This window comes from Bos javanicus, chromosome 8 (genome assembly GCF_032452875.1).
Source record: "Bos javanicus breed banteng chromosome 8, ARS-OSU_banteng_1.0, whole genome shotgun sequence".
Lineage (NCBI taxonomy): Eukaryota > Metazoa > Chordata > Mammalia > Artiodactyla > Bovidae > Bos > Bos javanicus.
This window is the reverse complement of record NC_083875.1, coordinates 61,885,059-61,898,559: the sequence shown is the minus strand read 5'-3', so window position 1 is coordinate 61,898,559 and position 13,501 is coordinate 61,885,059. Positions and strand designations below refer to the sequence as shown.

Genomic DNA, 13,501 nt, shown 5'->3' with positions numbered 1-13,501 from the left:
AGAGTCTTAACAAAAGCCAGCTGTGTTCTGTGGTTGCCACAAAGGCTTAGTCCACATGTATACTATTAGCTGGCATCTATTCTTATGCCTTGCTTTGTAGAACACCGACAAAGTCGAATGTATCTAAGATGGAAAGTAGCATGATGAGGATCTGGAAGCTAAGTCTAGGAGAAAGATACAGAAAGAGGTTGCTTTGCCTGAAGAAACAAAGGTAAAAGAGGAAACAAGAGAGCCAGCTCAAATACCTGAAGACGGTCATTTGGAAGAAGGAGTAGGTAAGGGATGAAATATTTGTTAAGGGCTCACTAAGTGTCAAGAAATGTCTAAGAGTTCTGTGTTATTTCAAAGTCTAATGTATCTGTTGAACATAATTTACATCGATAAACATTTATAAATGCCTAAAATTATAATCTAGCAACGAAAATTATCCCACAATGAAACAAGCTGTGTCATAAAGCAGAAGACTTAGAACCAAAAACGAGTCTCAAGAATCAATCTGATCCAACCTCCTCATTTTATAGTAAAGAAAAGAGAAGCACAAAAGGTGAAATGATTTGCCTAAGGTTGTACAACTACTAATGGGATAGTGAAATTGATTCTGGTTGTAGATTTATTATCCTTTACTACTACTCGAGGCTGTGACCTACAAGAACATTTAACATGAAATGTAACCCATATATTACATAACATTTGAATTTGAAGGTATTAAGGGTTCTAACCCTACTATTTTAACAATATGGAAAGAAACATTTATTTCACATACTTGTGGGAAGGGGCAGTTTTTTGACAAATGGCCACATTTGTCACAATTTCTACAGGTAACATTTTTGTTGGCTGTATAGTATCGATGGGTCCATCTTCCAGATGATCTTTTATTACCTATCTGTGCCTAAGGGAAAAAAAGATCAAAAATTAAAATTATTTCACTCTGTTCAACAGAATTAACAATCATAATCTGTTCAATTTAGAAGATAGCAACAGGGAACTTTACGTTCTTAAAGGAGTTAGAAAAATTTTAGAGGGTACCATGAAGACAACTCTACTTTTTGTTTGCCCATCTCTTGTATTCTTTTACACTTCTCCATGAGTCCATTTCTTTTCTATCTTTCTCTGCTTATAGTTCAGGTCTAGTAAGGGCACTGATGCATCATTTAGACATTACAGTGGCACTCAGAGTCAAAGATATTGCTGACATATATCTGAACGTATACCACATTTTTCTGAACGAGAAGCTTGCTTAAATTTTTAGTTAGGGGTTGGCATTTTTTATGATTTTGCCCTTTACAAAGTTATAAAACCACAGAGCCACCAAATACATTCCTTCTTTTGAACAGCCCAGGGTTAATCCCTACAAACTGGATTTTAACTTCTAAGAGAGAAAAAGATACTGTCCTCCCCCTAGAGTCCTTTTAAGATCTATTCTTCCTACACTGATCCAATTCTAGATGTCCCATATTCTAGCCAAAATCCAATATCATGCAAGAGAGTAGTAGCAAAACATATGATACGGACTATCTAAAGAGGAAAAACTAAATGTCAACCATGCTTTTATCTTGTTTGGTTTAATTTTTGAAAAAAAGTTCATGTTTCACTTATTATTCTACTGAATTAGCCAAGTAGGTCTCAAAAGGAGACACAATATAATTATCTCTTAAAACTTTCCTTATACCAAATTGTAAAATTATTCTCTTCTCTAGCCATCTGTCACAATTAAGGCTAATAATTGAGAAAGACAAACACCTGCCACATCCTAAATATAGACTAACCATTTCCTTACACTGAAGAAGCAGTTATTTCCGGTGTTGATCTTGAGTGGTACCAGGCAAAATGGGCTGAGAGGACCCATCATAGCAGAGAAGAAGCAAAAGGGATAGGGGACTAAATCACTATGGCAATTAACTGACTGGAGAAAATCAAGGCTTAACCATACTTCTGAAAAATTCAACCACCCATAAACTAAAATTAAACTTTTTCTTACAAGATACTTGGATTGCTGCTACGTTTAAAAAGCTCATTAAGTCAACACAATGAAGTAAAAGGAAACTATGAATCAAAGGAAATTAATCTATTATTCATAACTTTGATTTTACCTCAATGTCTTTGTCACTGATGAACCAGTTCACATCATCTTCTCCTACAAAACAAATAAAACATGTTACTCAATCTTTACACCTTTAAAGCACTTGATTGACAATAATTATTCAATTCGTTAATACTGATACTGAACTACAAAGGAATATTGAGAAATGTAAATCCCTTAACATCTTGACTCTGTTACTACTTCTGTGGCTCTGAAAATACTTAACCTCTCTTAATCTCAGTTTCCTTACCTGTGAAATGGGAGTAACAGTATTTTCCCTGTATAGTATACCTAAAAAATCAGATGAGATGTGTGAATCAGATGAGATATGTGAAAATGCTTTGAACATAATCAAACTGTAAATCTCTGAAGGGACCAAAAACCCAACAGCAGGTGCAAAAAAGAAATCTTATCTGAACTTCCCTTATCTGACTAAAGCCTGTCTCATGAGCTAGCTGCCACAGCCCCTTTCCCCAACTCAGAGGTCTCTAATCAGGAAAGTCACAGACCATGGGTACCAGGACATTCCTCCAAAATTGTGGAAAGACCCACATCACAACCTTCTATCTTCGGAAGCTCTAAATTCTCCCTTCTGTTAAGTTGGTATACAAACTTTTATCCTTCAGCAAGTTACTCGTTACTGAGTGCTTCCACCTTTGGTCTTTTCTCCTGTTACTCTCTCTACTGTCAGTTAATTAATTCGCAGGCCTCCCCACCATTCAGACCCACGTAGGTAGAAGAAAGATTTTTCCTTCCAATATCAGTATTAACTGTGTCCACCAGATTCTCACTGTAGTTGACTTTCATTGTAACGTTTTAAAAAGTTGGACTCAATATTATCTCATGATTAGAGCTAGGAATTTAGCACTGTATTTCACAACATCAAAAATAGTGAAATAAGAGAGGTCAAATATCTAGCAGCTGGTGATTTGTTTAAAAATACAACTGTAAAAACCTAGCTGGGTGGGGAGCTCTACCTTTTCCTTTATCAGCTGTTTTCTTCTCCTTGCACTGCCCCTTTAAAAACTTGCAAATGGTTGCTATTCCCTTGGTCCACCCATGGCCAAGGAGGAAGGGACATATGACTAATGCAGAAGCTAAGGTGTCAACAACGGACTGAATGATTTTTTTCTTCCCCTAAAGCAAAGTTAAGATTTCCTCCTTTCTCCTACCTACCCTTCTTTTCTATCTCAAAAAAACGAAAACAAAACAAAAAAACCCCACAAATTGAGCTTGACTCTTCTTTGAAAGGAATTCTGTGGACACATGAAGTAATCTACATTTTCCCAGGACCACCCTTATGGCAGAAAGTGAAGAAGAACTAAAGAGCCTCTTGATGAAAGTGAAAGAGGAGAGTGAAAAAGTTGGCTTAAAGCTCAACATTCAGAAAACGAAGATCATGGTATCTGGTCCCATCACTTCATGGCAAATAGATGGGGAAACAGTGCAAACAGTGGCTGACTTTATTTTTCTGGGCTCCAAAATCACTGCGGATGGTGACTGCAGCCATGAAATTAAAAGACGCTTACTCCTTGGAAGGAAAGTTATGACCAACCTAGATAGCATATTCAAAAGCAGAGACATTATTTTGCCAACAAAGGTCCATCTAGTCAAGGCTATGGTTTTTCCAGTAGTTATGTATGGATGTGAGGGTTGGACTATAAAGAAAGCTGAGTGCTGAAGAATTGATGCTTTTGAACTGTGGTGTTGGAGAAGACTCTTGAGAGTCCCTTGGACTGCAAGGAGATCCAACCAGTACATTCTGAAGGAGATCGGGTCCTGGGTGTTCATTGGAAGGACTGATGTTAAAGCTGAAACTCCAATACTTTTGCCATCTGATACGAAGAGCTGACTCATTTGAAAAGACCCTGATGCTGCGAAAGATTGAGGGCAGGAGGAAAAGGGGATGACAGGGGATGAGATGGCTGGATGGCATCACCGACACAATGGACATGAGTTTGGGTGGATTCCAGGAGTTGGTGATGGACAGGGAGGCCTGGTGTGCTGTGGTTCGTGGGGTCGCAGAGTCAGACACGACTGAGTGACTGAACTGAACCAGGAGTAAGTGTCTAGAGATGTATTTTAAAATAAAATACTTTTACTAAGAAAACCAAGAGGCTGCTTTACAAAAAGATCAATCCATAGAAGGGCAGAGATGCTGTGCTGATGATTATTTCCTTTACAAAATTCAGAGGCTGCATCCATATATTGAGAGTGGAGAATACATTAAATAGCCGCAGCTTCTAGTCCTTCATCATCACCATCCATACTACTATTCTTTCATTCAAAGGATTCATCTAAGGAGCATGCTCTGCTGTAACTTTCAAAGCTGCCCTTTGTATCTCAACATCCTTCATCATTAAAACTCAAAATGACCATTAAAAATCACTAATTACAAAACTGACTTAATACTGTCCTTAAAAAAATGAACTCCTAAACCATGGAAATGCAAAATAGCAACTGTTAATCAGCCCCAAACCCCAATAAATTTACACATGAAGAGAGAATATTGGAAAAAGGAAGGTTTATGAGAGAGATCAGCTGCATTTAGATTGTTTTAACAAAGCTGTGGAATTCAACAATATCTAGGTTATATACTAAGTCCTCTTCAACAAGCTACAGAATATTCTTACTGTAGAAAAGTTGTCAACAAGTATACAAAATAGGCTTAAGTTACAAATGAAATCAGACTTCTTGGTGGTAAATGAAGTAAAGACATCACCAAGAACATACAAGTCAACTCTTGGCCCTACTCATGGTTCAGTTTTGATTCTATCCTGGTAATGACAGCTGACTCTTATTCCTATCCTGTTTGCTTCTTAACCTCAAATACAAACCTAATGGAAGGTTCTTCTAAGGGCAACTCATTAGGACTTCCATAGGCAGCCATTCTCCACTTCATTAAATTTTTGGTACAGATTTTGTCAGAAACCTGGGTTCCAGTCTTGACCCTATCTCTTATTTGTTATGTGCCAAAGGCTGCAGCCATGAAATTAAAAGACGCTTACTCCTTGGAAGGAAAGTTATGACCAACCTAGACAGCATATTCAAAAGCAGAGACATTACTTTGCCAACAAAGGTCTGTCTAGTCAAGGCTATGGTTTTTCCAGTGGCCATGTATGGATGTGAGAGTTGGACTGTGAAGAAGGCTGAGCGCCGAAGAATTGATGCTTTTGAACCGTGGTGTTGGAGAAGACTCTTGAGAGTCCCTTGGACTGCAAGAAGATCCAACCAGTCCATTCTAAAGGAGATCAGTCCTGGGTGTTCTTTGGAAGGAATGATGCTAAAGCTGAAACTCCAGTACTTTGGCCACCTGATACTAAGAGTTGACTGACAGAAAAATACTGATGCTGGGAGGGATTGGGGACAGGAGGGAAAGGGGACAACACAGGATGAGATGGCTGGATGGCATCACCGACTCAATGGACATGAGAGTGAGTGAACTCCAGAAGTTGGTGATGGACAGGGAGGCCTGGCATGCTGCGATTCAAGGGGTCGCAAAGAGCTGGACATGACTGAGCGACTGAACTGAACTGAAAGGGCAGGTTATTTATCCTCTGTGGGTCTGTTTAATAATGAATTGGATTAAGTGGTATCAATGGTACCTTCATGGAGTTTCTGTGATTCTATCAACTTTTCATTCATTACTGGAGTCAAATACACTATTACTTAAGTCTACATAACCTAAATCCTCCAGACTTTTACAACCAGCTCAGTGTCTTGCCTTAAAGACAATGTCCCACAGGGCCGAGGAGCACCCATCTTCTCTGTGTGTCCTGCCACCACCACAGAATATAAAATGGGATTGCCCTAAAGTGTAAAATTAGGACTGTCCTAAAGATGCCTAATTTCGACTCTTACCTACCTGTTAGCCTTGTCTTGCTAAGATCCGGGACTATGATTCTTTTCAGACTTTAGAATTATAATCAAAGCAATAGCTAGTAACTCTGTCTTTGCATTAAATGAGCTCAGTTTAACAAACATGTATTGAAAGGTTACAATAAGCAAGATGCTGTGAAAGTGAAGTAGCTCAGTCGTGTCTGACTCTTTGCAACCCCGTGGACTGTAGCCTACCAGGCTCGTCCCTCCATGGGATTCTCCAATCAAGAATACTGGAGTGGGTTGCCATTTCCTTCTCCAGGGGATCTTCCCGACAGAGGGATCAAACCCGGGTCTCCAGCACTGCAGGAAGACACTTTAACTTCTGAGGCACCAGGGAAGCCCTTCCACCAGGGAAGGTGCTATAGGGTAAACAAAAATGAGTAAGAGCTTGTAACCTAGTTATTAGCTGAGTGCTGAAGAATTGATGCTTTTGAACTGTGGTGTTGGAGAAGACTCTTGAGAGTCCCTTGGACTGCAAGGAGATCCAACCAGTCCATCCTAAAGGAAATCAGTCCTGAATATTCACTGGAAGGACTGATGCTGAAACTGCAATACTCTGGCCACCTGATGTGAACTGACTCATTGGAAAAGACCCTGATGATGGAAAAGATTGAAGGCGGGAGGAGAAGGGGACAGAGGATGAGATGATTGGATGGCATTACCAACTCAGTGGACATGAGTTTGAGCAAGCTCTGGGAGTTGGTGATGGACAGGGAAGCCTGGTGTGCTGCAGTTCATGGGGTCGCAAAGAGTCGGACACAACTGAGTAACTGAACTGACCTGATTTACAATGCTCTGTTGATTTCTGCTGCACAGCAAAGTGAATAATCACTTATATGTGTGTGTATATTTATCTCCTCTCTTTTTTAGATCCTTTTCCTATATAGATTACAGAGTACTGAGTAGAGTTTCCCGTGGTATACAGTAAGTCGTTATCTATTTTATATAGTGTCTGTATATCTCAATCCCAATCTCCCAAATTATCCCTCCCTCCACTGTCCCCCTTGGTAACCATAAATTTGTTTTCTACAGCTGTGACTCCTTCTGTTTTGTATGTATGTTCATTTGTACCATTTTTTAAGATTTCACAAGTGATATCCTATGATATTTATTTGTCTTTGATTTGCTTCACTTAGTATGATAATCTCTAGGTCCATTCATGTCACTGCAAATGGCATTATTTCATTTTTATGGTTGAGTAATATTCCATTGTATGTATGTACCATATCTTCTTTACCCATTCATTTGTCAATGGACATTTCACTTGCTTTCATGTCTTGACTATTGTAAACAGTGTTCCAATGAACATCTGAGGTGCATGTAATCTTTCAAATTGTTTTTTCCTGGATGCATGCCCAGCAGTAGGATTGCTGGATCATATGGTAGTTCTATGTTTATTTTTTATTAATTATCTCCATCATGTTCTCTGTAGTGGTTGTACCAGTTTTGAAACTGTCAGTCTTTTAAATTTTAACCTTAGAATGGGTGTGAAGTAGTACTCATTATGACTTTAATGGTCATTACACTGATGAATACTGTGAATAAAAACAGTTTTGTTGCCTCTTTTCTGACCTGTATGCCTTTTGCTTCTTTTTTTTTTAAACCTCACTGTATTATACAGGACCTCCATTATGATACTCAGCATCAGTGGTGACAGGAAACAAATCTCTGCTTTGTTCCCAACTATAGGCAAAAATATATTTTTTCATAATCAAGCATTGTTTTGCTGTAGATCTTTCATAACAGGTGTAAGAAATTCCTTTCTAGTCCTAGTTTCCTGGGTTTTTAATATGAATGTGTGCTGAAATCTCAGTACCTTATCTGCATCAACTGAGATAGCCCATGGCTTTTCCTTTTTTTCTCTTAATACGGTAAACTACAGTGATTTCATTTTCAAATATGAAACCAATCTTGTATTCTGGGATTAACTCCACTTGGTTAGGATGTATTATTCTTTAAAATGTACTGCAGAATTCAATTTGCTATTATTTTATTAAGAGTTTTTACATCTGTGTTTGTGAAGGATATTGATTTATACTTTTCTTTAAATGTCTGGTTTTGACATTGGTATAAAACTAGCCTCACAAGAGTTCGGAAGTGTTGGGAAGAGTTGGTATTATTTTTTCCTTAAATATCTGATAGAATTTGCCACTGAAGCCATCTAGATTGGAGTTTTCCTTGTTTGTGAGTCAAGAATTTTACTTGTAGAAGGTTTTAAAAGAGTAATTCTACTTTTCTTTCTTTCTTTTTTTTTTCAGTATATATGGAGCCATTAACATTTTCAGTTTCTTCTTGGGCCAGTTTTGATAATTTGTGACTTTCAAAAAATGTGTCAATTACTTCTAAATTGCTGAAATTATTGGCTTTAAGTTGTCCATAAGTCTCTTGCTCTTTTCCTTTGAATAATCTAATTTGTACTTATGCCCATCCAGTAAATTTTTAATCTCAAATATGTATTTCAGTTCTAGAAGTTCCATTTCTTTTTCATACCTTTCATTTCTCTTATTACATTTCTCTCTTCCTTTAAATTTCAGAGTACATTTTTAATAGCTGTTTTAAAGTCTCTGCTGCTAGTTTCATATTCTCTGTCACTTCTAGGTTTGTATCACTTGACTGATTTTTCTCCTGGTTATGAGTGACATTTTCCTGCTTTCTTAATGCCTAGTAATTCCACCCCCCCACTCCCCCGCCCACCATGGATGCTACTAAGGTACATTGTTGAGTGTCTTGATTTTGTTTTCTTACTTTAAAAAGTGTAAGACTCTGTTCTGACAAGCAGTTAAGCAACCTCCAGATCAGGTGATCCTTTTGAGACTTTTAAAGCTTTGCTAGGGTGGTCCAGAGTAGCCTTTACTTAGGGTTAGAGTTTGAGTAAGCTCTGGGAGTTGGTGATGGACATGGAAGTCTGGCGTGCTGAAGTCCATGGAGTCGCAGAGTCGGACATGACTGAGCGACTGAACTGAACTGAACTGAAACCCTACTACTAAGATATATCTTCTGGGATCTCTATTGAATGTGTCAGTGTTCAATACTGTCCAATCTGGCAAGTAAGAACTCAGGTAAGTTCTGGGAATTGTTTGGTAAGTTCTAGGAATTCTAGTCTCCAGTACTCTACTCCACAAATTACAGCTTCTTTAGTCTCTCTGAACTCTGATTTCTGTCTTCTCTTCTTAATGAGATGGCCACTATGCCTGGATTCCCTTTCTTAGTATCACAATGCAAGTTGACTGTAGGCATATCTCATTCATTTCCACATTCTCAAGAATCATGATCCTGTACTGCCTGTTGTTCAATATCTGAAAATGCGTTAATTTATCTGTAGTTAAGTCAAACCACTAAAATTTTTCATTTCATTTTTTTGTTTCAAACTATTATATATTTCAGCTCTGTAATTTTTCTTTGCTTCATTTTTATATCTTCTATTTCTCTTATATGCCTCTTTCCCTTTAAACCTCCACATATTTATAATGTCTGTTTTAAAGTCCTTGTCTGCTAATTTCATCATCTCTTATCAGGAGCGCAAGTCTGCTGTAAGTTAACAAAATACGGCTGGAAGCAAACATCTCAAGTAGGATTTTAACAAGTGATGAAGGACACGAGTAAAAAGGAAAGGCACAAGCAACATAATGAAAGAGGTAAAAGGATACAGCAAACAATACAGTCTGAATAGAACAAAGTGCAGTGAAGTCTCTCAGTTGTGTCCAACTCTGCGACCCCATAGACTGTAGCCCACTAGGCTCCTCCGCCCATGGAATTTTCCAGGCAAGAGTACTAGAAAATGGCAAAGTGGGTTGCCATTTCCTTCTCCGGGGATCTTCCCAACCAATGGATCAAACCCGGGTCTCCCGCATTGCAGGCAGACACTTTACCATCTGAGTCACCTGGGAAACCTGGAACAAAGGGTGCGATAATTCCTTTACTAAGAATTTTCACCTTTTTATACATACAAATATTGAGCATTAAAACATTATTACTTACAGGAAGCTTTTCATTTCACCTTTAACACATATGAGGACTTATGAATGTTAAATCTATTTTTCCAACTAAGAAATTTCCTATGTCCTGTCTTCATTAGTTTAACTTTAAAAGTCTCGACTTCCTACTGTGTGGAGCGCTCCAAGAAACAGTACAACAGGTCTCTTTCTGCCAGAGTAGTACTCTTGAAAGCAGAGATAGTCCAACAGCATTACAGGGTGCTTTTGTATTTCCTGTCTTCTGAAATAACCTTCAAAACAAAAAGGCAAACCCCAAAGAAAAGTGAACCCATAACCTTACACATTTTACACATTTTCTATTTCTGGACTATTCTGCTATCTTTATTCTTCCCTCCCTCCTTTCTCTCCTTCCTTCTCTCTTTTTCTCTCATGCATAAAGATAAACATCCTTCCTATTTATATGGGGATGGTGATTCACTGTCTGTAAATTGTTTTAAATACATATTATACCTTCAGAACAATCCTGTAAGTATGGTCACATAAATATTCATTTTTAAAATGTGTGCGTGCTACAAAAAACAGCATTTGCTGCTTTTGTGATATGTAGTGCTAATGCAGCTATTTTTACCCATAAGACTATACTCAAGTTTTCAAAGGAACTAAGGAAGAGTTTGGGCTAAATTTCTGAGGAGTAAAGCCAATTCATGCTTCACTTCAATTATACCTATCCTGCCTAAATTCTGATGGGTGGGAATAGGTGAAGATCATTTCTGTGCTGAGGCAGCAGTCACAATTATAGAGCTGGTTCTCTCTCTTTTTGTTTTTTTACAGAAGTTAAGATTTGTTAAAGCAGGAGTTAGTAAAACGTTTTTCCAAAGATCACCAAAGACTACTTAAGATTTCAGCTCAGCATATCCAGTTGGTTATTTTAGCGCAGGAGCCAGGCACTAAGAAAAATCTTTCCTTGAGTCTTATACCCTATAGTCCCTTCTTATATGGAGGCCCATATGGTGCCTTACATAAAAAATTCTAGAAATCCTAATTTCTAACGTCTAAAATTTTAAGTCTCATTACATTTCAGTGAAAAGGTATATGTTTATGATTTTCTCTGCAAATAGTGGACCTGAATTTAATATTCAGCAAAGAAGATATAAAAACTGACTCTGCCACTACTAATTATTTAAAAATGTAAAATGCAACTTTCCTCAAAGTGTAAAATGTTTTCATTTAATGTAGTGTCAAGTTAATTCTGAACATATATTCACTGAAAATTTCTCATGTAAAAGACAATGTAGGAGACAGAAAGACATGGTGCTTGCCTTCAAGGATCTTATCATGTATCTCTGGGCTAAAGAATCCAAAAAGCATTACTGTGTTCAGTAAATAACCACAATCATCTCATTTTTAAAAATACAGGATGATTTAAGTAACATCAAGTCTTTAAAAAGATTGAAGTGGAAGTCACTCAGTCGTGTCTGACTCTTTGCCGACCCTGACCCCAAGAACTGTAGCCTTCCAGGTTCCCCTGTCCATGGAATTCTTCACGCTGGAGTGGGTTGCCATTCCCTTCTCCAGGAGATCTTTCTGACCTAGGGATTGAACCTGAGGCTCCTGCATTAGCAGGCAGATTCATTACCATCTGAACCACCAGGGAAGCTTCCAAATAGACTGAAAGTCCTCTATATTTGGGATATGTGTTATTTAACAAGAAATACTCAATTCCACCAATTATCAATTAATTACCTTATGTTGACTGCATGATCAAAATAGTCTTCATACAATACTAAGTATTTAAGTTCTCTAGCAACTGTTTTTTTCTCCATATATCTGTGAGTCTACAGACAGGCTCACAGATGGGGGCTGGGCAAAAAGAAACCATGGTTGCTATATATCTGTAATTCCTAAGGAACCAAGACTTTGGGCCTTCTCAACACCTTTTCTCCCTTGAAGTACACAGCCCAAACTATGACTCATATAACATGGCATTATTCAACTGGATATGCTGAACTGAAATCTTCTATAATCTTTGGTGATCTCTGGAAAAACATTTTATTAACTCCTACTTTAACAAATCTTACACACTGAAATGTTTAAAATAAACAAACAAACAACAAAACATAAAGAAGATAAAACTGAGGTTAAGTAATCTGGTAGTTATAGCACAAAAGACAAATCAACAACATTACATTTCTAATGTATTGGCCACACTCCCTTTTTACATACCTAATATTTTAAACTAAAAGGTCTTACTTTTTGTAATTTAACACTCCCAGTGCTTTCCCTTCTCTGTACTTTTGGTCATTTTATTCCCTTGATCTTCAACACCATCTCACTCTTTGCCTAGTTTTCCACCTAACCCAGCCCAATTTCCATGACTATAAATTCTTTTTTCCTGCAGGGCTGCTTTCCTTCCAGAGGCTGGGGAAAATCCACTTCCTGGCCTTCACCAGCTTCTACAGGCTGTCTGCAACTTCAAAGCCAGCACAATCTCTCTCTCTCTTTTTTCCTTTCTTACTTTCTTGTGGGATCTAATTTCCCCAACCAAGGGTCGAACTTGGGCCCTTGGCAGTAAGAGCTGAGTCCTGACTCCTGGATTGCCAGGGAACTCCTATGATTATAACCTCTGAATATGACATCTCAGTTCTTTATTCAGTACTTTTCTCATTTGACCTCTGTGAGCAGTTAATTTTTTGGCTTAAAGCACAACCTACTTTCCTAGTTCTTCTTCCCCTTGACAGCTTCTTTTTCCCTCACTGGCCACGTAGTATATTACATTCTTTGTCCCAGGTTATGTCACACATGCCCACTGAGAGAACCACCAAATTTGTATTTCTAGATCGAATCTTTTCTTGAGCTCCTGATCTATGGGATATTTGGATTAGACTTCATATAGGCAACTCAAAATCATAATCACTAAAAATAAATTCTCTACCTTTTCCCCATTCCTTGAGTTTCTCTCTTAAAAACAAATAACCCTACTTTTCCTCCTTGTAAGTTCTCAATAACTTATTTTCCAAATCAAAACCTCAGCTCTTCTCTCTCACCTTTCAAATAGTCGTTCACCAAATCTATTGTAATAACTTCAGTGCCATTAGGTTGATCCAGAGACACTTAATTTCTCACCTAGAATTTCTATCCCTAGTACCACAACCCATTCTGCCTTCCCTTCTTACCAGATTAACGTTTCTTTTTTTAGGGAGTCCCCCCCGACCCCCACCCCACCCTGAAACATTAGTTTCAGAAATATAATAACTTGATATCTATATATACTGTGAATGAAATAATGTTTCTAAAACATAAATGTGAAAACATTATGCCCTGAATGATTCCTCAATGCTTGCAGAATCAATGTAAAACTCCTCTGTGTGCCACACAGTGCCTTCTAGGTTCTGGTCCTCATCTATTTCTCTGGCTTCACCTTCTCGACTTCTGTGCTCCATCTATGCCTAGTAATTTCCCTAAAGTGTCTTCGTGTCCTCTGCAACTTTGCTTATGCATGTATTCCTTGAAACACAAGCCAACTCCAATCTCAACCACTTGGAACTGGGCCACTTGGTCTTCAAGTCTCGAATCACGTGTTACCTCATCCACTGATGTTTCCCTG

At 38.1% G+C, this 13,501-nt stretch overlaps 1 protein-coding gene across 4 annotated transcripts in view; it reads right to left on the bottom strand.

Annotated features, from left to right (window-relative positions):
- The window catches only part of ZCCHC7 (zinc finger CCHC-type containing 7), a 258,086-nt gene that overhangs the window by 58,661 nt on the left and 185,924 nt on the right, over positions 1-13,501 (bottom strand). For all 4 annotated transcript variants that reach the window (XM_061425689.1, XM_061425691.1, XM_061425688.1 and 1 more), the window contains 2 exons: positions 2,091-2,134; positions 764-889 (listed from right to left, as the gene is read on the bottom strand). In XM_061425689.1, the coding sequence (XP_061281673.1) occupies positions 764-889; positions 2,091-2,134 (170 nt within the window). The remainder of the gene's footprint in view (positions 1-763; positions 890-2,090; positions 2,135-13,501) is intronic.